General features: G+C 40.6%; 1 protein-coding gene across 3 annotated transcripts in view; it reads left to right on the top strand.

Annotated features, from left to right (window-relative positions):
* Ttc29 (tetratricopeptide repeat domain 29) overlaps positions 1 to 22,920 on the top strand; it is a 478,601-nt gene extending 455,681 nt beyond the window's left edge. For all 3 annotated transcript variants that reach the window (XM_070022169.1, XM_070022170.1, XM_070022168.1), the window contains 2 exons: positions 19,690 to 19,756; positions 20,153 to 22,920. In XM_070022169.1, coding sequence (XP_069878270.1) covers positions 19,690 to 19,756; positions 20,153 to 20,189 — 104 coding nt within the window. In that variant the 3' untranslated portion in view covers positions 20,190 to 22,920. The remainder of the gene's footprint in view (positions 1 to 19,689; positions 19,757 to 20,152) is intronic.
* The last annotated feature ends 2,549 nt before the right edge of the window (positions 22,921 to 25,469 follow it).

Genomic DNA, 25,469 nt, shown 5'->3' with positions numbered 1-25,469 from the left:
TTGGAGTTATATAGTGGGAAAAGGGGAGAGAGGTGACACCGGCAACAGTGGCAGAAAGGAGTCAGGAAATGATTGCTCAGCTACAAGAAACACAGCATCATCTGAACAAAGAAGGTCCCAAAGACTCTACAGCTGAGCAAAGTAGAACAAAGCTTCCCAGCAGCTCTGCGGTAGAGGGCGCTTCTGCCATGTCTAAGGCCTTGGGCTCTTGCCTACCAACAAACGCTCGCCTCTTAAAGATCCAGAAAATGTCAAAAATCTAGTATGTATTCAGAAAAGTAAACTATTAAATAATTGCATGAGCTATTTCCAAGAGTAATAAGACAGTAAGATGCAATTTATCCATAAATTTAGATTCAAGAAAACAATTGGGTAATCTTGCTTACATTTGCGGATGACTTTTACAGACAAATACATCCGTTTTCTTAGAAGCATCTGAACACCACGTAGTCTTAGACCAAAAACTGACTATGAAACTCACTACCAAAGCCCAAGCATTTCTTATTAATAAAGGCCTTGCTCTCTGCTCCCGGGCATATTTACATAATACGCCTGTAAGGTCTGCTCTGCATCCAAAATTATGATTAGTATCTTTAATCAGTAGTTACTGTCCTTATCACAGTGTCCATTAATCAAGGTGGTGTGAGCTAATTGGACATGCAACAGGACTTTAGCACTAATATAAAGTAATGGCTAACATTTTATTGAGCTCCTGGATGTTAGACCATATGCTAAGAAGTTTCCACATCATTGCTGTTACTGGCACAAAGATTCTATAAGGAGAGGCGCTCACTTGCCGGGGAGGCTGGCCACTCTGCTCTCTACATGACACCTGGTATTGAGTAGGCTTCAGAAGGATTTAATGACTAACTAGAACAAATACCACTGCCACTTCCATTTTGTCCATTAGAGAACTGAGGCTCAGAGGAAGATCAGGGGCTGTGCAGCTGACTTGAGCAGGAATCTGAACCCGGTGAAATCTGTGCTTTGAGATGACTATGTGGTCGTTGGGACTCCCTGAGGAACAGAATTCAGTGGAGTGAATTTCTGTGAAGTGACTTGTCGTTCATTTAGATCAATGGAATTCCAGGCCCAGCAAGGAAAAGGGTACCTCTAGTTCCTTCTGTAGGGAAGAGCCCATTTTTCATAATTTCACTTATTTCACCATCATGGAGGCAGTTGGTATGAAGGAGAAAGAAAGGGCCTTGCTGCTCGATGTGTGCTCTGTGAGTGGCCATGCAGACCTTTTTTGGGGGTGGGGGGTGGGGGGAGATCCTGGGGCTTGAACTCTGGACCCGAGCACTGTCCCTCAGCTCTTCAGCCCAAGGCTAGCGCTCTACCACTTGAGCCATGGCTCTACTTTCTGGTGGTTTATTGGAGATGAGAGTCTCACAGACTTTCCTTCCCAGGGCTGGCTTTGAACCACCATCCTTACATCTCAGTCTCCTGAGTAGCTAGGATGACAGGCATGAGCCACCAGCACCAGCGCCATGCAGATATTTTTCAGTGGCCTTTTAGCAATGCAGAGAACCAGGCCTTCCCAAAGCCTGCAGAATTCTCCCCGCCTGCACTGCAGTCCTCTAAAACCACGGAGACTTTTGGCTGACTGCAGATGACGATAATACTGCATTTTTCAGAAAGTTCTTTCTTCTGAAAAAACTTCAAATGTTTTCACCTCAAATTAAAAAAATGTTTGAAGAGATGGATTTGAACATTACACAATGTATACCTGTACTGAAATGTCATAGAGTACTCTGTTTTATGTATCAATTAAAAACAAAAACCCCGGACCAGGCTTAAAAGGTTACTTATTTAAGAGCTAGAGAAATATTTTTGTTACTTGTGAGTCAGTGTTTTATCTTATAGGAGAGTCAAAAATACACCACCACCGGGACAAAAGCATTCATGGTTTTGTCTTCTGTATCTTCCAGGTTTTAAGCACAAATATTGACAGCAGGGATTTTATTCAAAACTCAGATATTCTAAGGGTGCAATGTGTAGTTTGAAGAAAAAGGTTTGACATGGGGAGAGATGCTTGAAAATAACGATTTGGCTGGGGAAAGTTAGGCACAGTTAATAGGTTAATTTCTGTTTATTGAATAAGAGAGGCCAATCCTGATGGATATAGTAATTTCATGTTTGCTATGGCAAATATTTAGCTCATTATCAGTTTTAATAGCCTTGTTGCAGAACAAGCCTTTTCTTGACATCTAGAAAATACTATTAAATTTTCCCCACATAGATACATTGTTATGACATGCAGTAACTGCTTGAATATAAAGGGGATTAATAATTTAAAAGGTGTTAACAAATTAGGGCCATCATTAAAAATAGACTTTGAACCATTTTGTAGCAAAATCAGATTGAGGTAATGCTCTGCTCTTATGATAAAGAATTACTGCATTAATTCGGCAAAGTGAACTTATTGCTCCTATTCGTCTCCAAAACCCTGGAGCATTAACAGACAGGAAGAGTGAAATGATCACTGCTTTTTTTTTTTCAGACACACCAGCTCTAATATTTCCATCACTGATTCGCAGCTCAGTCAGCCTTGTTGTGTTAACAGAAGGAGAAATCTTCAGAAAGGACATCTCCTTCTTTAATTCTGCTTTTAGCCTGTCATAGGAAATTAAACTAGATTTTCTTAGACAGTTTATAATCATAGAAACAATTATATTTAACTTGGGCAATGGTCAGTATTGATTACATAGCTTAGCATGCTTTATATCTGATTTGTATGTGTGTGTTCGCATAAGTACGTGTGCATATGCACCAATACTAGTTATTAAACTCAGAGCCTGGGCACTGTGCCTTAGCTTCTTTGCTTACAACTGGCACTCTACAATTTGAGCCACACCCCCACATCCAGCATTTTGCTAGTTAACTGGAGAGAAGAATCTCACAGATTTGTCTACTTAAGCTGGCTTTGATCTGTGACCCTCACATCTCAATCGCTTGAGTAGCAAGGATTACAGGCATGAGTCACTGGCACCAGCTGTATCTGGCATTTTACAGCTTAACCCGTGAGTATGGTGGTGATTGTTTCATGTTGGTCACCCTACTGATGGCTGCAGTTAATTTAGCTGATGAAATGCTAGGCGTGCCCCTCCCCCCCCTTCCCCAATCTTAAAACCTAGCACTTGGGAATGTAGAGAACAGACCCACAGAAGTGCTTACTTGATCACTAGACGTTGGTAACTCACTCTTCTACTTGGAGATCTGCAAATGGAAAGCTCAGTTTGCTCTGCTTTCCTCTCTTTCCTCTTGAGAACATGACATACCATCGCACCTTTTTGAAATGCTTTGGTACTGGCTGACAACTAACTTCCCAGTTACAGTTACAGAAGGGGAAACTGGCATAAAAGGAGTCACCTTCTCCGGCCGGTCCAATTTAGAAGTGAAGAAACAGAGCCCAAGACAGGCTAAGCAGCGCCTTCGTCACGCGTGGCGTGAGTGACAGGGCCTCTCCTTGCCACTTCCGCAGCATCAGCTGTCCTTCAGGTCTGAGCGAGTCGCGCTTCTCAACGCCGCCTGATGGTTTATTGATTTAGCTGAAAACTCGGCTTAGAATTCGCTGTCCTGGAAGCTGAGTCCTTGATCATGCGTGTATCCTTGGAGAAATCACTTCACTTCCTGTTAGTGTTGGATGCCTAGTCTACTGAGGGTAGACAATAGCCCCGACTTGGGGTATGCTGTGCGGATTAACTGAGATTATACACGTGCAATCCCCGTGAACTATAAATCTTTCTACAAACATAAGTTGTTATGGAGAAGGAACGAACGTTTGCTTCCACTAAATTAAGGCATTTTGTTATCTGAGAGGGGAATTATGAGTTAGCAGACACATTACTGAAGCCCTGAAGCCACAAGACAGAACAATTGGTTTTCATTTGGAGGAGAAGAAAGGTAGAAAAAAAGCTAAAGCTTTGGCAATCAGGACCCAGCCATAGGGACCCAGGGCAATTGTGGAAATAGAATAAAAAACAAGGATAAGAAGGAGATCTCTATTTGATGGTCCAGAGAATTAAAGCTGTGGGAGAGGTTAAGTGATTTGAACCCGCTGGTCCAGTCAGAGGAGATGAGAACTGGACAAAACCTAGAGACTGCAGGATTCTAGTGAGGCGATGTGATTAGCAACAGTCTTTAAGATCATGGGGTAAGATTCCTTCCTCACATGGTAGCTGAGCGAGGCACACATTATGAAGGAATTCGGGGCACACTGTGGAGGAGGACTACAATGCTAAGCTCCTAACTCATGAATGACTACATGATAGACTAGAAGGTTTTATTTGCAATACGATTGAATGAATGATTCTAAAGGAGTTCTGGTTGATACTTGCCAGTGACTTTTTCCTCAGTCAGTGCTAAATTGATTCACAAACTGACTACTTCTTCCCAATTCATAGTCCTTGTAACCATTCCCCTTCACCTTAGTGTAGAGGTTTTATTTTCTAGCTGAGGTATAAATTGAGTTGAGAGAAAGTTACTTATAATTTAATAAACCTTATGATTTCATACTCTGACCAAGATCACATAAAATTTAACGCTGATATGTGTGTATTGTGTGTCTGCACATACATACATGCAAACATTTTGGCCAGTTTTGAAAACCCCTACAATGAAATTTAGCAATCATGAGGCTAAGGCTCTATTGTAAACAAAGTTTAAAAATACTAACTCTCTTTACATGTTTAACTTTTATCAGAAAGGAAACGTTTGCAATAAACGTTATTATTAAAATATTCACGTGGACTATATTCCTATCCCTTCCACACAGTGAAGCCATCCTCCCACGTTTGATGTTGGAAGTGTGGAAAGACCTTAAACTTACATTCAAAACACTTACTGGTGTGGCAGTAGAGAGCGTGGTAACAAATGCAAAGAGGACTGTCCCTTACCAACCCAATAACCGGGTTTGTCCATTGTGATCTCCTGGCCAACGTGCTTCCTCATGTGACAGAATCATTGCTGTCATACATCTTCTCTATTTGTGGTACAGTAATAAACAGTAGTTCTTTAAGTTAGCAAACATTAGTTTTTCAATGCAAACATCTATATGAAGGTATGGCTGTTCATCTGTTAGAATTGAGTGCTTTCTTCCTAGCATTTAGTACAGCTACACTACAGCACTGGCCCCCAATGGCTCTTCTACTTGGATCTACTCCATTGCGGAGTCTCCCATGTTGTGCTCAGTGATCCACCTTCCCAGAGGTGCGTCTACCTGTCTTGTGTCTATGTTTATACCAATGGCCTAGTATTCTGAGATGAGGCTTTACCAACATTGCAGTCGATGTTGTTACAATAGACTTACAATCTTTGACTTTTCTCTCCAAGCATCATTATTTTCCCCAAGCCATGAAACATCATCACCATTTAAAATAGTAAATCTGAGTAGATGCCAAGGAACAAATGCCCTTCTTCACAAGGCCGCACTGGATTCTGGACCCCAGGACAGACTAAATCAACAGCACTGTTGAGTTTATATAGGAACAAGCAACTCCTGCTTGTCACATAAGGATCCTGTGGTAATATGTGGAGATGCTTTCAGAAAGACTCTATTAACAACATACTCTCCTGTTTGCAAGTAAGACAAAGATTAGAGTTTTGCTTCCAAACTTGCCCATTCTTTGACAAAAAAAAAAAAAAACCACCTAAAATCCAATGTCTTTTGCTTACATAATACCTAGGGTTTTGGTTTCCTGTAAAGGAATAACTGAGCATTTTAGTTGTGACTTAACTTTATAAGGAATTGACATCTCTGTAAATGTGTTGTTACCTCTTTCCAGTGAATTTGCTTTAATACACACACTTCACCTACTAATCTAAAAATACAGTAACATTGCTTATGGCTAAACTCAGACTTAACAACAATCATGTCCATGAAAAGTAAAATCAATAAACAAGAATCTGAAGAATCTGACGATCTTCATGAGAGAGAGGCTCGCTTTGTGTTTGCTGTCACTTGTAGCAGACAGTGAGAAAAACACTCGCATTCATGTACCTCAGGACACAAGCATCCCGTTTGAACTGAATTTATTCAGCACGTTCCTGAGCCTCAGCACATGTCTCCAAGCATCGCTTGACTCAACCTTGTTAAGAGCCCTTCGAAGTCTGGCAGTGATCCCTTTATTATATTTTGATCATCTGTAGATAAAATGTCAGGCACAGTGATGGAAAAGAAGCAAATGATACCTATGTTTGAACATGATAGAAAACAAAGGAAAATGTGTTATATAACCTACACTGGGTGTATGTGTTCTCCTCACGCCATCCTGTCTTCGTGCTTGCTTTGCTTTCCTTATTGAAGTACTTGTAAACCAATTAACCAGGGAACTGGGTGTCCAATGCCCCTAGGATGTTACCGGTGGGGAGGACGGGGGCTTGGGCTTGAGATGAGATGTGAGAGGCCCCGCCCTCCTCCACAGGGAGGTGCAGGCGGCGGTGTCTCTCCCAGCAGCCCCTTGAGGGTAGCTTAGAGCAGCACTCGTACGTTGGAAGAAGCTGTCAGCCCTCTGGGCTACAGGAATATGCTGTTCTTAATAAGAATCCTGCACAAGACAGTGTCTGTGAATTGGAGTCTATTTTTCCCTCCTCTATCACTCTTGAAATGAAACAGATCACAAAGTGATTCGGTCCTTCATGCGAAACTAGTTCCCTGTGTGGGAAATCACCAGGAATTTCAAGGTCCCGAAAGTGTCCTAGGTCAGATGCATGGGGGTGGCTTTTCCCGCGGTGTGCTTGGTTACCCTAGCAGAAGAGCACAGAGAAAGAACTAATGAAGGCCTGTGGATGTCCGTAGGGGCCTGCACCTGCCTTAGCAATAGTCAATCCCATTACAGTCTGATCTTCTCTCTACAACAGAATGTGGATGGAGTCAGCCTGTGAATATGAAGACCCTTGTGTGTGTGCATGCACTGGTACTGGGGCTTGAAGTCAGGGTCTCACACCCTTGCTTAGTTGGTTTTGGTTCTTGCTCAAAGCTGGCACTGTAGCACTTGAACAAAGACCCTGAGAAGGGCGGGAGGCGCACCTGAAATGCAGAGGCTTTCCAACGAAGTCTGACAGTGCTCCAAGTTTGGCTGTCACTGTGTGTGACTTCCACCTTCTGCTCATTTCTAGATGATGGCGAAGATAAAGAAATAGATACTACTTTTATTAGGTTTTGTGAAGATGATTCAACTCTATGAATTCCATTTTTCTAGCAGTCACAGCCCCATAAAAGTAGCCAAATAACCCCTAACATAAAAGATAAAATGAGAGATCAGCTAAAAGGAAAAGTGTGTAGCAAAGACCAGAAAACTGCTCAGATATGATCTGAGCCAGAAATTAATACAAAGGTCATTGGTTTGGGAGAATTTTTTTTACTTTGCTAACAAATAATATTTTTAAAAGACTTTTGAGAAGATGGTCCGTCACCAAGGCATCCTTTTAATTGAAAATTTTCAAATATTTCCCAAGTTTCTAATGGCAATCAGTTTCACTCAAATGAATAACTCAGATAAAACAAAACGAGTTAGCTAATATAAGCTATCAGGTGATTTTGATCCCACAGGCGTTCCCTGGTTACTTAAATGATATATATTACACCATTCTAAAGAAAGAGTAAAAAGGAGTGGCAGAAACAACCCTATGAAAAATCATAACTAACTTTGTGGACCATGCTCTGGAAAATTTCGCATTTTTGTATGTACCAATCTTGGGACTTGAACTCAGAGCCTAGGTGTTGTTCCTGAGCATTTTTGCTCAAGGCTAGTGCTCCACCACTTGACCTTCAGCTCCGTTTCTGGCTTTTTTTGTGTGGTTAAACATAAGAGCCTCACGAACTTTCCTACCCAGGCTGGCTTTGAACCCCACAATCCCTAGATCTCATCTTCGGGTTACAGATGTGAACTGCCAGTGCCGAGCTTGCAAAGTCTATGTTTTAACCCAGGGAACTACAAAGCAACTTTGACCCTCTCACTCAAAAAGTATCCCAAACCAATTTTCAGCATTTATTTCAGCATTGATAAACCCATGCAGTATACAAAGCCTGCAATGCACAGCAAACGTGAATATATTTGCTCTAGAAATGTTCCTAATTACTGAAGAATAGAAGGAAGAGAATTCTCTGCCATGCGTAATCTGTAACACAAGAGAATCTTCTTCATAATCTCTCTGCCCTGGTGTTCTTTAATTAACCTACTCTAATGTGTGTAATGGAGGGTTAGTCTCAACTGTTAAAAGAGATAATGGCCCTGAGTCACCACCTACTAATTTTGTGTTTGCAATTGACTGTGTAGATGATTGTTGATTTGTATTGAAAATCAACTTTCCCTGTGGAGGTGACTTGCTCTTTTTAATCCTGTTGTTATCCCTTTTACTCCCAACACTGTCTCCCTGAACAGGCAGTGAAATTTAACACGGCACAATCATGTAAATTCCAGATGTCTAAGTGTATTCTTTTTGGGAATGCCATTCATAGTCTCATATGAGCTGTATAGTAAGTAATGCTCACTCAATAAGATTCCGAATACATAAGCATAATAAACTAAATCACCATTTGAGCCTGACTAAAAGACTTTGCTAGAGAAAAATCACAGGGTCTAAATGTTTAAATACAAAAATTGAAAGTCAACAAATAATAGGTCGAGGCTGGAGATACACATTCTTTTTTTTTTTTCTTTAAGATCAAAAGACCTTTTGAGTTGCAGCTTTCTGAGATAAACTAATTCCTGGTATAGGGGAGACTTGGTTTGAGGTCATTCTTTGAAGTACCTTTGGGCCTGGGATACAGAAGTTTGAATTCATATCTAAGTCACCAGAAGGGGGCAGAATTCACACTAAACTACAATATCAAAGAAGTGAGGAAATGTGCCCTTCAGCAATCACTTGACAGCTCTGTTCTGTTCCCTGTGGGGGGAGGGGTAGCCACAAGAAGATGCTCAGAGCATGCTCACTTTCACAGCCAAAATTATCTGCGAGTGGCATATTCTTCTGAAGTTATCTGGGAAATGACTTATAAACCAATATTTCACTCTATTTGCAGCAGGAACACAATTTTAGATTTCTAGAATTTCATAGTTCAGTAGACCTCATGATTGCCCTACAAATTCAAGTAGCTAACATCATAATGTTGAGACAGTTGGAAAATCTGCCCTAAGTCAATTTGGAGTCTGATATGTTTAGCATCTCTAATTCTGGCTCCAACAATTTGCCCTTTTTTCTTTTGGAATATTAATGAGTCCTGCCTAAGACTAGTCCTGGACGGTTCGGAGAAGCAAATGCTGACTTGTTGCTCACTTCATGTAACCATGCCCTTTGATTTTTTTTCTTTTTTCCTTTAAGTTTGTAATAATGCTGTGACTACTGCTGTTCACCGATATTTTATTTATAAAATCTGTCCTCCCCTAGGGCTGGTACAGAGGATCTACAAGCTCAAGGCTAGTCTATAAACTCCACTCACTCTAGGAGACTGAGATTTCTCCAACATCAATCACTGAGCTGGGAGTTGAGACAGAGTAAACTAGTTGTGCTTCGTAGCTACAATACAGAAAGCAAAGTGTCTCTTTGCAAATTAGTTTTCCTGTTGTGGCATTCTTTACACGAGGAGAGGCATCTGTTGTGAGGTGACAGTGCCCCTGCTTTGATTACTGCTGTTAAACCACAGCACTAAATGCCTAAGAAAACAAAATGCTTTCTTCAGACCTACACCCATCTTTGCATTAGCACAGGAATACTGAATTTTGAGATACAGTTGATCATTTAATTTTTATAATTACAGTATGAGTCAAGATATCAAATCGTCTTCAAGTACTCCATGCCGTTGACCCATTTCTCTAGGCTGGTATTTGAATCACTGAAGCCATTAGCTCCTGAGAGCCTGAGGCTCTCAGTAGAGCAGGCGGAAGTGCCGCCATATGCATCAGAGGACCTGACACTTCTAAAGACAAAGATTGGGCTGGGAAGGTGGCTCAGTGGTAGAGCGCTTGCCTTGCATGCATGAGGCCCTGGGTTCAATTCCTCAGCACCACATAAGCAAAAAGAAAAAAACCAGAAGTGGCGCTGTGGCTCAAGTGGTAGAGCGCTAGCCTTGAGCTGAAGAGCTGAGGGACAGCACCCAGGCCCAGAGTTCAGGCCCCACAACCGGACCCAAAAAAAAAAAAGACAAAGATTGTGTCTACCTGTGGAGTAGAACACTCAACTTGGCAATGGCCAATAAGTAAACCATATTGTAACCTATAGCACAGACTTTAGCTAAAGTTTATTTAATAGCTAAACAGATAGACAAGGACATTCTTTGCTTCCCTGTATCTGTTGTCCAGTCCAGCTTCGCTTACTGAGATCCACAGCAAACCAACATACAACGCTGCCATGGCTAGCCAATCGGAAGAAGTTTTCCCTCAAAGCTACAAATTATGTGTGAGCCCATCTCCTTACCCTGGAGCTTTTCACTTTTCCCTTCTAGTTCCAGAGCCTTTGGTGTTTACCACCAACTCTCTTTACTTCCTCCCACTTGACTCAGAGCATGAGCCCAAGTCTAGGTACCCTTTTTCATCCATTTTTTTCATCCATTTTTTTTATCCATTTTCCATTGTCTTTCTCATTTTTTTAATGTATATAAATTTTGATTATCTTTAAGTAGTGGTACGAAGGGGCTTCAATTTAACATGTCAGTTTATGGGTACAAAACATCTTGATCCATGAAAGCCCTTCCACCATTTCTGCCATGTCATTGTCTTTCTTCTCTTAGACCTGTGCTCCAACATCCCCAGTTGTGATTATAACGTGCTCCATAAAATCTTAATCTTGTAGATCTTTCACTCCTAAAACACTTATTCTAATACTTATTCCCACAATCCAATGGGGCAGCCATCAGCCTACCAGCTGTTCATTTGTTAAACATGGCTTCACTACAAACTACAGGCCAGCCATTTTTATAAGCTCCAGAAATACAAAATAAATAGAACACGGTCACAGCCCTCCAAGAGTTCATATGCAGACAGATAATAAGCTGATGGCAACTACTTCCAGAGTGGGGGACGGAGTCTGACACAGCCCCTGTGGGACACGGAGGCTGCCACACCATTCACTCCGAGGGACATTCACAGGGACTCTGCGGAGCGTTGATGAGGTGACTCAATCACTGCATCGCCCTTGCTGGGGCTAGAACATACAGAAGGGGGCTGGAGAAATGGCTAGGCATTTGCTACAGGAGTCTCCTTGTCCTGCAAGATAGATACTTCAGGAACTTCCAGCTACTGTCTTGGCAGTAGTTCCGCTACTCAGTAGCTCTATTCTCTGCCTTCCTTTCCCCCCTTCTCTTCCTTTCTCTTCTGTTTGCATTTCCTCACTCTGCCTCTGTTTCTCTTTGTGTCTCTCTGCTCCTCTCTGTCTCCCTGCCTCTCTTTGTGCCTCTGTCTCTCTCACGTCTTTGTCTCTTTATGTCTCTCTTTCTCTGTCTCTCTGTGTCTTTCTCTCATATATACACAGCAGGCTTTGTGTGGGATACATGTAATTAAAGCCTTCTCCTGGTGGCCTAGGTTTGTCAGCATTCTTTACTTACAGAGAACAAAACGCTTCAACCAGTCCATTGACTCGACTCCATCCACTCCTTGGGTAAATGGCTCCACCAAGGCTGGAGAAGTTCTCGTGAGACTGGTCTGTAGATACTACTGGTCCCAGCTATGAAGCGCACGGCTGGCTGACTGCCCTGTACCCCCTTTTATGGATCAATGAAGATAAAATACTCAGCCACAGTCAAGTACTATGTGAATTTTGGCTTCTCTAAAGCAAAACAAGGAGCAACATAGCCAGCAGAGAGAAATCAAAACCATGTTTATTAATCCTGCACTAGACACATTCACCCCAGCACAGGAACATGAAGCATGACCCACTAAAGGCACATGAGATGGATAAAATATTTCTTTGGGCACAATAAAACTGAAGGGCACCCGACACCCTGGGCTTTGTTGCCCTTAAAAGATGAAAAGGGAAAAAATAACCAAGAAAAGACAGCCTGACTACACAGCAACTTCACTCTTGAACTCTCAAAAGCATCCACCTCTAATTCAACCTGACACTGCTAATTTTGGCATTAGAGTTTGAAATGAAAATCAATACCTGTTTTGAGCTTGAACACAGAGTGACTGTATCTCGGATAGAGCATTGCCAAGCACTTATTTTCAGCAATTGGTAAGAGAGCTAGCAGAAATCTCCAGTTAGGAACATGTACAAACCATCATTCTGCTGAAATCTCACTGTCTTGATGAGAATAATTATCTACTTTGTCCTCCTACCTTGCTAAAGCTAACAATGAAGTGTTTTTCAAATGTTTCTTGCTTAAAAATAACAACCATAGCTGGGCACCAGTGCCTCATGTTTGTAACCCTAACTGCTCAGGAGGCTGAGATCTGAGGATCGCAGTTCAAAGCCAGCCCAGGCAGGAAAGTCCATGAGACTCTTATCTCCAGTTAACCCTAAAAACAAAATAAAATAATAAAACCAGAAATGGAACTGTAGTTCAAGTGGAAGAGTGCTAGCTATGAGCACAGAAGCCCAGGGACAGCCCCCAGCCCCCAAGCCCAGGACTGGCACAAATATAAATTCTACAATGATAACAACTACATTCCTAGGAATGTGAGATTTAGAGACATTTCCTTCCTCTGTAGGCCAGGGCCAAAATTACTAATGTTGGCAGGGAATGAAGGGCTCACAGCCTACTAAGAATTGGGTTATCTTGTAGTAGGGTAGATGTTAGTTAGCTATGTCCTATGTTGAAAAAAATCCAGCCTGAGAAATTCATTTTCCTTTCTGACTTCAGTTCTGCTTGTTTTGTATTGCCTTTAAAATCTTCTTGGAAAAAGAAATTCTAATTATAACATTTTGCTCTGAAGAAAGAGGAGAGAGAAGGGAAGGAAAGGAGAAAGTAAGGAGTGGAAGAAAGGACAGAAAATGAGAAGTAAAAGAAGAGAAGGATGAAGGGAGAGAGGAAAGAAGGATATTAGTTCACAACATGTGCAAACAAAATTTCTCAATGACATGAAGTATTTGATTTGCTCATATTTGTTAGATACATTTATTATACAGGCTGATCACTGGAGCATCTCAACTGTCAAGGGGTAGAGTCAGCCCTCACAGAGAAATTTTCTCCTCTGGGGATTCCTAGCCCCAGAAAGGAATAGTAAACAACTGACTGACTAGCCTTAATTTCTTGGCTTTAAATCTGAAATCATTAGGGTGGTTTAATATCTCATTTAAATTTTTCATGCTGTATTTTAAGTCTAGTGCTTCTCAGAAAAAAATGAAGTCTTTGTGTCTATTACATTTATTTATTCAGATATCTAGTCTTTCATCAAATACTTCTGCTTGAGCTAGGTGGCAGGTCAATGGTGGAGCAAGCAAACATAACATGGTCTTCTCACTCCATTCTGTCTTCTAGTTGTGCCATGCTAATAAGCGGATTCTTTTCATTTTTCAGCATGCTTTTAAAATAGATCTTGCTAATGGTCTTATCTGCAATACATAAAGACATGTTTTCCTGAGCCAATGAAACGTCGTTTCCGTCCACCATCATTTTCCCTACTGTGTCATGAAGAGTAGGTTTGATTGTAGTTACTACAAATGCAATGGTTCCATCCAGCAGAGTTCCCTCCATATTTAATAGGCTATAGAGATTCAAACCTCTTACATTAGAATGCTCATCACCAACTTTATACTCACTGTCTGCCTAAAGCCATCAGGAGACGTCTCAGGGCATCGGTTGTCATGGCAATAATGATAAACAGTCTTGATTTCCCATGACCTTCAGCCCTTAATGTATGACCTTGACCATTTTTTGCTTAAGTAAAACGCTAACTATAAATCTCTAGTAATCAGCCTACTTTTGAAGGTCCACCAACTCTGCTATTAGAGAATTTGAGTCACACCATATAAAAACCTAGCAGCAGACTACTTTTTCCCTGAGATTCTTATTTAAATGCATTTACATTTGTACTGTTAAAATATCGGTTTATAACCCTGTACCACAGTGCCGTTAGTGATTCTAAGAAGATCTACATTGAAAATCCCATGTCCTCTCTGAAGACCACACACTCACCCAGAAGTTGGCACTCTGTAGCTCCCTCTCACAGGAAGTACCCTGTAACTATCTGCTTTGAACACTGCTCCAAACCAAACCCCAGCACCTACTCACTAATGTATGTATTTCTCCTCCTGGGTGATGACTGAGTATCTACTGCACGAATGACAAATGCATGGGAATTGCCATTTGTGATTGATGTTCACTATTCCACAAAAACTATAGCAACAGCTGGGAAACAATCTAAAAGTCGTGTCATAATGAGTGAAGTAGTGTGAATCTGTCTCTTCAGTCATTATTATAAAGGTGAAATTGCCTGTCATATATTTTTAGAAGAGGCCACAGATCAGAAGGATCTGAGTCAAAGTGGCACTTCAGGAAATCTTGGTGTACAATTTTTATTTCTCATTGTCCTCACCTCTTCTGAAAAGAAGGACTGATAATCCATTCTGTGATATCTTGGCTTTTAAGAGTTGTTTTATCTATATTTTATGACTAACCTTACACTTGTTAAGTGTAATTTTTGCTTTATGTAACATAAAAAAATCTATGATATGATGCCCTATGAATTAACGAGAATGGCTGGACATGAGACAAGAAATCTTTTTTAAAAAGAATGTTCACATTAAATGCCTTGGATAGGTAGGCCTTCTGGGGATTTTTCTCTGATGCAATGAGAGTGCACCATTTCTGTTTTCAGAAATAGTTTCTTTCAGCTTCATACTGAGCTTGTCTAAAGTCATATTACGTAAGTCAGGGCTTAGTCTGTACATTAGTATTTTACATCTGAAAGTCTCCTTAAATCCTTTTTTGATCAATCTGATATTGAACAGATCTATACTGAATTCTTCTACACTTGTTTATGGTATTCATTTTGATAGATCTAGGATTAAAAGCCAAATTAACAAGTGTAATCAATTTTCTTAGTGATAGAGAAAAGTCCTCTAGTACCCTTAGATACATGCATCTGGGGATGAAAACCTTAAGTGAAGATGTTGTAATAAATGGATCGATTTATTCAATCACTGAGCATAAAAACATTAGCCCTGGGAAAGCATTTTCCTCTAAGCGATTTTGCTACTGAGTTTCACTTGTGTGGCACCGAGTGATTTGCATTTTTAGAGAAATTTCATGTTTGCAATGAGCTCCAATGAAAACATGAATAAATTGCTTTCTCCACCCCCACCCCAACCCCGCTTTTTTGACTTTATGAAGCTGAATCCAATAGGGGCTGACTCAAAGTACAATGAAATAAAGGCCACGACTTGAGTGATGAGAACCTGGCGCGGTTGTCACGGCCAGCGGGTCAGGCGAGTGCTTTGCAGGGATGCCCCTGGGATGTTTGCTACATTACAAATCATCTCTAAAAGACAAGTCATTAAACTAGCAGCGATTAAGAGCTAAAATGGGAGCTGCACGCTGGTGGCTCACGGGAGCCTGCCATCCTAGCTACTCAGGAGGCTGAGATCTGAGGATCATGGTTCAAAGCCAGTCCAAGGCAGAAACATCTGTGAGAGTCTTACCTACACTTAACCACAAAAAATCCCTAAGTCCAAGTGCAGCTCAAGTAGTAGAGCACTAGCCTTGAACAAAAGAGTCAAGTGAAAGCGCACAGCCCTGTAAAATGGCTCTGATGAAATTTTGTTGTTATGAATAAGAACATTGTATTTGTCAATACCTTTTTTCCTAATTTTTTGTGAAAAATTCGTAATAAGTTAAATGTTAAGCATATCCTCTTAACAATGGGACTCAAGGTTTATAGAATGTTTTCTTTTGTATTAACTTAGTTTATTGTTATTATAAAGGTGATGTACAGAGGGATTACAACTACATGAGTCAGGTAATGAGTAAGGGAACAGAAGACTCTGTACAAAAGGACATGTACTCATTAAATGTCTCACTTATAAAAGTTATTTAACTATGATTAAAATATGAAGCTACACAACTATTGTCTAAAGGATAAACAGATAAATTGTACTTATTTATGGAAAGTAATTTTCTGGTTACCAAAAATGTGAATGGAAGTTGTTTGGTTTATTCCCATTTCCAAATAAAACCTCTATTCGCTTCAGCGTTGTGGCCTTACAAAGCAGATTATAATTCAGGCACTGGAGGTGGACGCTCACATCAGTACTAATACACTGACTGACTTCCACTGTGTTAATTTTATATGATCTAAACCTTGGTTAGGAAGAAGGGGACTTCTGCTACTTCCTCAGAAATCAGTTTCTGAAACTTCTACCTGTAGAAAGAAGCAGTTTCACTAAAATTGACTCTGTGAATTCAAGTAAAATGTGCTGGAAAACAAAAACAAAATCACGTCATCATGCTAAGATCATCCACAAGATAGGAGAATTCTTGTATGTAGGTTTTGCTCTGAATCAGCTTTATAAAATATAACCTGAGCTTTATTTCTAGCAAAACCTTTTGAGACATTTTGATAAGGTCAACAGAAAGCACAGTCCTTTACCACTAGGTGATCAACTTTTTGACAGTGTCAGGACTGTGCAGCTAATGGAGGAATAGCCTGCAGGGTCCAGCTAAATATGATATACGAACGTAATCGACCTCAGTGATGACTATTCAAAAGTAATCCCTTTAGCTTCGAAACACAACATATATTTCAACAACGCAAAACCCGCATGAAGAAATTCTCTGCAGACCACAGATACAATACAGCCTTCATATTCTGCTCTCTGGGTTTGCTGCTTATAGCGAGTTTTAAATTTAAGGTAATGACTACTGTATATTCATGTAAGCACACACCAATACTTCTGATTTGTTATGGGAAGGTTGACTTCCATTACCGGGGTCTAGCCTATAAACTCTGGTACCACCTCTATGGATGAGTTACTGTTTACCCTTTTCTAGAATAAGACCACTAAACAATGTTTTGCCTGACAAAATTGTAAAATTGCATTCACCTTTCTAGTCACCAGAACTGCCAGAGATGATCTTCTCCATGTGAATTCAAACTTCTCTACAGATAACATAGTTTCAAGTGCTGTTTGTTATACAGTGTTATATGAAATTACTATGTCGTTGTTTTCAAATAAAGGGATGTGATGGAAGGTGTATTGCAATTCACTATTGGCTAGTTTATTCTATTGCAGTATCGGCCAAATGAAGGTTAAACGTGGTTTGTTTCCCATTTGAGTTTAAGACTGTCTTTATTGTCACCAACAGAGTCTTGCCCAGTTGTACAGAAGTAGGAGACAGTACAAGCAAATCTCACACTTCCATTCACGTTGACTTTTATTGGCTTCCTGCTGGAGTGGTATTGGTCCCAGTCTCCAGCCTTCTCAAATCCTTCAGATTAAACATCTCAAATCACACCCTAAGTCAGACCCATCGCACGAGCAGACAGTAGGAATGAAATTAATGTGCAATTAATGGAAACAGAAGTCAACATTTCTGTGGTGCCCACCTTGCTGCAAATGAACACAAGTATAAACCCCTGCAGGACTCACTGAAATGCTCCCTTTGGGAAGTAGTCATCGCCAAGGTGACCGAGCATAGACAGTGATCAGATCCAAGTACAACCAGGTGACTGAACAACCGAGGTAGAGTGAAGGACCTAATCAAAGAGCAACCCGAAGAGCTCAGACCCAAAGTCAAATAATCCACATGTGCACCGAAACGACTGCAGTAAGAACATCAGAGTAAAACAGCAAAAAAGCCTATGCTTTTTGACGACAAGTGATTCCACTTGCAGGTGGAACGCCCAAATAATCGCGAGCATCTTATTTGATATTCTGGGCTTTAGCGAGGGAGAGAGGAGAGCAAACATCCTGCAAGAACGATAGAGTGAGGAGGAGATGAGCAGGGCACCGGTTCCGCTCCACACCTAGTAGTAAGAAGAATGGAAAGGCAAAAGCAGCACTCAGTTCTGATACAGTGAAATGTTTAGTGGAAAGCCAATTGTCCCTTAGAGCAAGAAAAATGCATTTCAGAAAATAAAGTGAAGATATGGCTATTTTATTGATAATGGACCAAGTATTATATTCCCAATATTCCAATTATATTATTTTCCAAATAGAATATAGGAAATAGGAAAGAAAGGCTGAAACCTGAAGTTTGTCAGAAGCCGGATTGGAGTATCTTTGTTTGTTTGTTTGTGGCCAGTCCTGGAACTTGAACTCAGGGCCTGCACATTGTCCCTGAGCTGCTTTTGCTCAAGACTAGCACTCTACCACTTGAGCCACAGTGCTACTTCTGGGTCTTTCTGTGTATGTTGTACTGAGGGCTTCATGTATGCTATGCAAGCACTCTACCACTGCGCCACATGCCCAGCCCTGGAGTATTTTATGAGATTAATTCCCATGAAGTTAAGTCAGAGGCAAAAGATCAGATAGAAAAGTTAAGTATCAACTTTGTGTGTCTGTGTGTGTGTGTGTGTGTGTATATATATATATATATGTGTGTATATATATATACGTATATATGCTCTATATACACATTTATGTATATCAGTTGACTTCATTATTTGAGCCATTTATATAGCTAAATTAATATTTCTCCTGAGTATTATTTAACAGGTCACCTTATTCCTCAAAGATGGCCTGTCCAGTTGCCATTTCAGTCGATCACAAGTATTCTTTAGGTTAGAAATTCAGAAAGGAGTCAGGTGGCTCATGCCTGTAACCCTCGCTACTCAGAGGCTAAGATCTAAGGATTAAGGTTCAGAGCTGGCCGGGGCAGGAAAGTCTGTGAGACCCTCATCATCACTCAAAGAATGGGGAGTGGCGCTGTGGCTCAAAGTGGTGGAGCACTCGCCCTGAGCAAAAAAGCTCAGGGACAGTGCCCAGGCCCTGAGTTCAAGCCCCACTATGGGAACAAAAAAATCAAACAGGATTTGACGAGACATCACTTATGGTGACTTAATGGTTCCCAGCTGACGGAGGGTTGATTTTAAGGGTGAAATACAGGCTTGCTCCCAGACAAGAGCTTTAAGTGGGGTCAGCTCAAAGGATGGGCCTAACTGGGACACTCTGCTTGAGCCCCTATCCATGACCATTCCAGTTTGGTGGTCTTAAACTTGGTCAGATTTCTTATTTGGTGGCTTCCTTCCTTCCACACAAGCATCCTAACAAAACCAAGTAGATGCTGCCCAGCCTCTTCTGACCTTGGCCTAGAAGTCATACACCTGGTCACTTCCTCCATATTCATGCCTGTAATCCTAGCTACTCAGGAGGCTGAGATCTGAGAATCATGGTTCAAGCCAGTCCAGGCAGGAAAGTCTGTGAGACTCTTATCTCCAATGAACCACCAGAAAACAGAAAGTGGTGCTGTGGCTCAAGTGATAGAGCACTAGCCTTGAGCTGAAGAGCTCAGGGACAGCACCCAGGTCAACAGTTCAAGCCCCACAACCGATATAAAAAAAAAAATCACCTTAAGCCTAGCTCAATTTCCTACAGACAGGAAATGTATTCTTTTTTTCTTGATAAAGAACATGTGGAATTAAGAGGGAAAGTCAGGACCCATTCTGGATCCTATGATTGGTTGAAACAAACATCTTATCATGTAGGAGGGAAGAAAAGACACACCCCTGAAATGGTATCCCCAGGTTCAAGCTCAAAATAATTGCATTTAAGAGAAATTATTAAATTTCTATATCTTATATTTTTCTTTAGGAGAATCCAGAAGATCCACAACAAGTATGCCCCAAAGCTCAGCAGAACATGCGGAAGAAGTAGCAAGGTACTATATGTTAAAAAACTTTTTGCCCAGTGACTCAAAGTGGTAGAGCACTAGCCTTGACCAAAAGAGCTCAAGGACAGTGCTTAAGCCCCGAGTTCAAGCCCCAGGACCAACCAAATTAAAAAAAAACCACTTTTCTATTAAGTACAAGACACTAAGTGTCATCTTATTCTGCAACTACAGGAATAGTTTCATCTGGCACTTGAGAAGCTAACACTGTAATTCTAGCATTAAAAAGAATCACAGATTTGCACTTAAATATTATATAATTTAAGTATTTTAGTTTTGAAATTATTATGTCTAAAATGTATACAAAGAAAAATCTCTTTGATAGCAAGTTTTTTTAACCTTTCTAGTATCATATAAAAGTTAATTTTATAATTTATCTTATTTCAGTTTTCCAGACAATCAAAACAACAAGACAGAGACTTAAAACAGCTTTGATGTCACATCAAAGCAAGAAAAGTTACCGTGTTACCATGGATTTCATTCCTATGCTAGAAGGATGTTAGAAACAATTTATTAAATAAGTTATTTAAAGTGACTCTGATTTCTATTGGATTTTGATTTTTCTGTGTGCCTGTGCTGATACTGGGCCTTGAACTCAGAGCCTCATATACACATTTGGATTTCTTGCTCACTGCTGGTACTCTACCACTTTAGTCATGCTGCAGGCCCAGAATTTTTACTGATTAATTGGAGATTGCATCTCACAGACTTTTCTGCCGGTGATCCTCCAGGTCTCAGCCTTCTAAGTCACTAGGATTATAGGTGTGGGCTATCAGCACCAGCTCTTATTGAATTTTGTATTGTGGAATACAACTATAAATTTAGTCTAAAACATCTAGATTCATAAATATCAAATAACTTATATATCCCAAATGCTTACACAGATAAATTTATATTCATAAATTCTATATCCCAACTGTTTAGAGAGATAAAAAGGATCCATAAAATGAACTCAAAATTTTCCTCTTATCTACTATGCTACAATAAATAGTGATATCATAGGTCAAAATTTGATTAAGATGAGAAAATAATTACAAATTAAGAAAACTTTTCATGCTAAATAAATGCAAGATAATATTTACTGAAATTCCAACAGTTTCACAAGTTTGAGGTTAGCCTGGACTATATACTAAGTTCTAGGCCAGACCAGGCTACATATAGAATCTTGCCTCGAAAAGAAAGAAAGAAAGAAAGAAACAAACAAACAGTCAGGTAGCAGTGGCTCATGCCTATAATCCTAGCTTCTCAAGAGGCTGAGATCTGAGGATCACCATTCAAAGCCAGCCTGCGGAAGGAGAGTCCATGAGTCTCTTACCTCCAATTAATCACACAAAAAAACTGCAAGTGGCACAATGGCTCAAATGTTAGCCAACCTTCAGGAAAAAGGAGCTCAGGGACAGCACCCAGGGCCAGCAAAACAAAATATAATAATTATAATAATAATAAGGATGAGGAAGAGAGAAAAAAAGTATCTGGAAGAGGAGAATAAGAAGGAGAATGAAAAGGAGGAGAAGAGGAAGAGGAAGGAGAAAGGAAAAAGACAACCTAAAAGAAATAAAGTATATAGAGAATGTTCCAGCCGGTACGCCTAGGCAGCGCTCTCCACACTGGACCACTTGTGCCCTTCTGGCCAGTGTTGAGTGCAAATGAGGTAATCAATACAGAAAATTGTATACAGATTCCTCAAAACATGAAAAATAAAGCCTACCGCAGGATCCAGCAATATCACTGCTAGATAGAATTAAATGCAGAGAATCAGACCAGAACCATCTACCATTCACTCCATAAATGAGAAGATCTCATGGTAATACAGGAGAGACTCGACTCCGAAGAGAGAAAAGAAAATCGAAACCACAAAGGAGGCAGAAAAAAAAAAACAAGACAAACCTGGCGGCAGAAAAACGGGAAGGGGTTCTGAGCTGGTGTGGAGCATCCCCCATTGTGGGAAGTAAGTTGAAGACCAAAATGCACAGTGAAAAAGACAGTTCCTGCCAATTCTAGTGGTGGGAAAAGTCCACCCAGTTCTCAAGCCTTGATCCTTGCCATGACAGGGGCTTGAGAGACAGCAGCTACTCAGGGTGGGAGGCTAGCCTAGAGCCTTTGGCTCAGAGGATGACAGTAAGAGACCATCTTGACAGAGACCTGGAAATGAGCAATCATGGATCAAAGAGTCATCTTTGATAGGACAGCTGTCCATAGACTTTGAGTATGTCCATAATAAGAGGTGGCTAAAGAATGTCCGATTGGTCCTGCACAGAAGTTTGAACTTCAGGAAGCAATGCAGTCCGCTTCCACCCCAGAGGCAGTTGCTTTGGGCATGCCTGGAAGTGCTGCTGGGTGACTGGCGCTTGAGCTCCTTGCCAGATCACAATCAGAGCCACAGACGTGGCAGCTGTTTGTGGGACCATCTTAGTCACCTGCAGAAGAGAACTGCTGTTGCTCAAAACCCCCAGCAGAGGCGCTCATGGGCCACCGCTGGGACTGACGGCATGGGCGTGGCAGCTGTCCACAGCATCCCCTCCCCAGGCAGGAGAGAATCACACCTGCACCTGAGCCTTGTGAGGTGTGCACTGCCCAGGGCCTGTGTGCTGACCCTTGGGTAGAACGGAGCCTTCCCACCCAGACCTAAACCATGGATTTCCACAGCTGCTTGTACCCCACCGGGAGAGAGAGATCACACCGAAGCAATCGAAACCTCATAGTTTGTTTTATAGGAGTCTGTCTGTGTTGCTGTTTGGGTTTGACTCTTTTATTCAATTGTATGTCTGGTTTTGCATATTTGATGTAGACCATTTAATTTGTTAATTATTCCCTTTTTATTCTAGGCCCTTATTCCTTCCTATTTACTTTTTTGTTCTGCTTCTTCCTCCTTTCCTTTTCTCCAAAGTCTTAAGACCTATAATTTTATAAAGCCACTAGTAAGTTTCCAAAATCTAACATAGTCTAGAAAAAAAAACAAAACCATTTCTCAGTATTATCAACTGAAGTTGGAAGAGGAACATGGTCTTTTAATAGCTCCTTATTGTAAGACTTTTTCTTGGTGGAGGGGAGGGGCACACGTCTGGAGTTTGAACTCAGGGCTTTGTGGTTGCCAGGTAGATGCTCTGCCACTTGAGTTATTTCTCTGGTCCTTTTTGCCTTTATTTTCTTTTGGTGGTGGTGGTGGTGGTGGTGGTGGTGGTGGGGCTTGAACTCAGGGCCTGGGCACTGTGTCTAAGCTTTTTCTGCTCAAGGCCAGTGCTCTACCACTTTGAGGCACAGCGCCACTTATAGTTTTCTGTGGTTAATTGGAGATGAGTTTCACAGATTTTTCTGCTCAGGCTGGCTTAGAACTGTGATCCTCATATCTCAGCCTCCTGAGTAGCTAGGATTACATGGGTAGCCACCAGCACACAGCTGCTTTTGTTATTTTCTGAATCGGGTCTTGCTTTTTGCCTGGGCCAGCCTGAACCACAGTCCTCCTGTTTATGTGTCCCAAAGAGCTGGAATTATTATATGCCGCCACTATGCCCAGCTTCTCATTGGTTGTGATGGAATCTCATGAACTCTTTGCCTGTGTTAGCTTTGGACTGACATTTTCTCAGCATCAGCTTTTCAAGTAGCTAGGGTGACAGGCATGAGCCTCCATCCCAGCTTCCATTTATATTTATTCTTTCTGTCATCTCATGTCTAGATCAAAGATGACTTATCACAGGTGTTGCTGTACATGATGTGGGTTGTTTTCCTGCCTGGTGAAATTTTAACAAGGCAAACAATATTTTGTTTTTTATTCATCCTTCAAGATGTGAAGAATTCCCAGAGAGAATTTCTTCCTGACTCATGACCTAAATGAACTTAAATAATTAAAAGAGAAACTATTTGTACGGTTTTCATGTTTTGTGTCCTTGAGAGTTGATGCTAATGCAACAGTTTCCAAGAATAAGTTTAGTCGGTGTGATAATATCTCTATTATCATTTCCTGGATAATTTAAAATTTAGAAATACCTTCCACCTTTAGTAGTATGCAATATTCATCTTAAAATCATCTAGCCAATATAGTTTATAGATTGAATTTATTACTTTGTGCAATTATTTGAAATATTATTTGATAAATAAAGTTAGCAGTTTTCACAACTCTTATTGTTGTTTTATCCTTATAGCATGTACGTGTGTCTTCCAGCCTACTTTATAGACTTTCAAAATTCTGTATATAAGGGGTATTTTTCACTCCAAAGTATATGTAGAATGAAAATCTGTATTTGATAATTAATAATCAAATCTGATAAGTAAATCTGACCTTGTGTGTTATTCATGCTTATCTGTGCGTACATTGTTATAGAGATGAAATGTGCTTGAAAACTTACACCACTGACCTCAGCAGACAAGAAGGTGAGGGATATCAGCTGAACTAGGCATTAGGCCCAATACAGAGGCTACCATCGCATGATAGCACGTCTCAAAAGGAAGCATGACCAAACATCCATTTCCTAGGCAAAGTTTGATATCATAACTGCATAAATACATATATAAATTCTTTGTCCCCAAACATTCAATTTTCAGGCATGCAAGAAAAAGTAAGATAAGGATTCTCAATGGATCATGGCATAGTGGTTCTTATTGAGAATACTGATGCATTCTGGTCTGTAATCATAAAGCACTTCATGAGAGCTCTGGCCTCTGTTGCTTATATGCACATCTGGTTCCCAATGTATCAACCCACCATCCTCACACTGCTTCTCAAGAAACCTAGACGAAGTGGGATTTCTGGTGAACTCTGAATGAAAGAATAGAAGCAAGGTTGCCCAATGCATACAAGACGTTGGCAGGAGTGTGACAGAGGGGGTGAGATTGGTGGAGACAGCAGCTTCTTCCTGGGGGATATATAACAATGAAATCCACCCCTCACCCTGTGTAAATAATAGAAGCCAACAGAGACAAAAGGAATGGATGTAAATGAATAAATAGCATGTCATCAGGATGCAATCAAAATAAGAGGAAGGGGGAAATATTAAAATGTCCACAATAGTAGATAGTATTCTAAGGCAAAGAAACGTCCACCAGTGTTAAGTGATATGTGATTACTAAGACAATAGATCATGCATATGAAAATTAGTAACTTTTTATGAACCTTCAGACCTCACGTATTTTACAATTTTCCAACCCTTGAAAGTAACAGGAATAATAGTTTCTAAACTTTTTTAAGGGCCTGTAGACTCTTAAAAATTATTGATCATCCTAAAGAGCTTTTGTTCCTATTTAAACAGAATCTTAAAACATTATTTTAAAATAACACAATAAACTCCCTATGAATTAAAACAAATGGCATCTTTTAATTTTTTCAAACCAAAAGAATAAAAGTAGTAAAACATGGTTTGACATTTTGGCTGATCTCTGAAGTCTGGCTTAACAAAAAGTAGCTGGATTCAAGGGCCTGATTCTCCACGCAGTGTCCTGCCCTGCACCCATCTGCAGAGACATCATGACTCACTAAGATGCAGCCGGGAAAGAGGGCAATGCAGATCACTCTCCTCTGATCCTACATGAAAATTTGACAAATGCCACGTTCTTAAAAGTTGGTTGTCATGTGGGATTTGAAATCTCCCCGTGAGCATTCCCTGATGGATTCTATTATTTATTCTCACATGGTTTGGGAACATCATGATTGCTCATTCAGGAAATAGTGGCTTAAGAAGCTAATCAGAGGGGATGGGAAGGTGGCTCAGTG

Source organism: Dipodomys merriami, unplaced genomic scaffold (genome assembly GCF_024711535.1).
Source record: "Dipodomys merriami isolate MVZ:Mamm:240054 unplaced genomic scaffold, mDipMer1.0.p SCAF_15, whole genome shotgun sequence".
Lineage (NCBI taxonomy): Eukaryota > Metazoa > Chordata > Mammalia > Rodentia > Heteromyidae > Dipodomys > Dipodomys merriami.
Note: the sequence above shows the minus strand (reverse complement) of the source record. Positions and strands in the feature narration are given on the sequence as shown.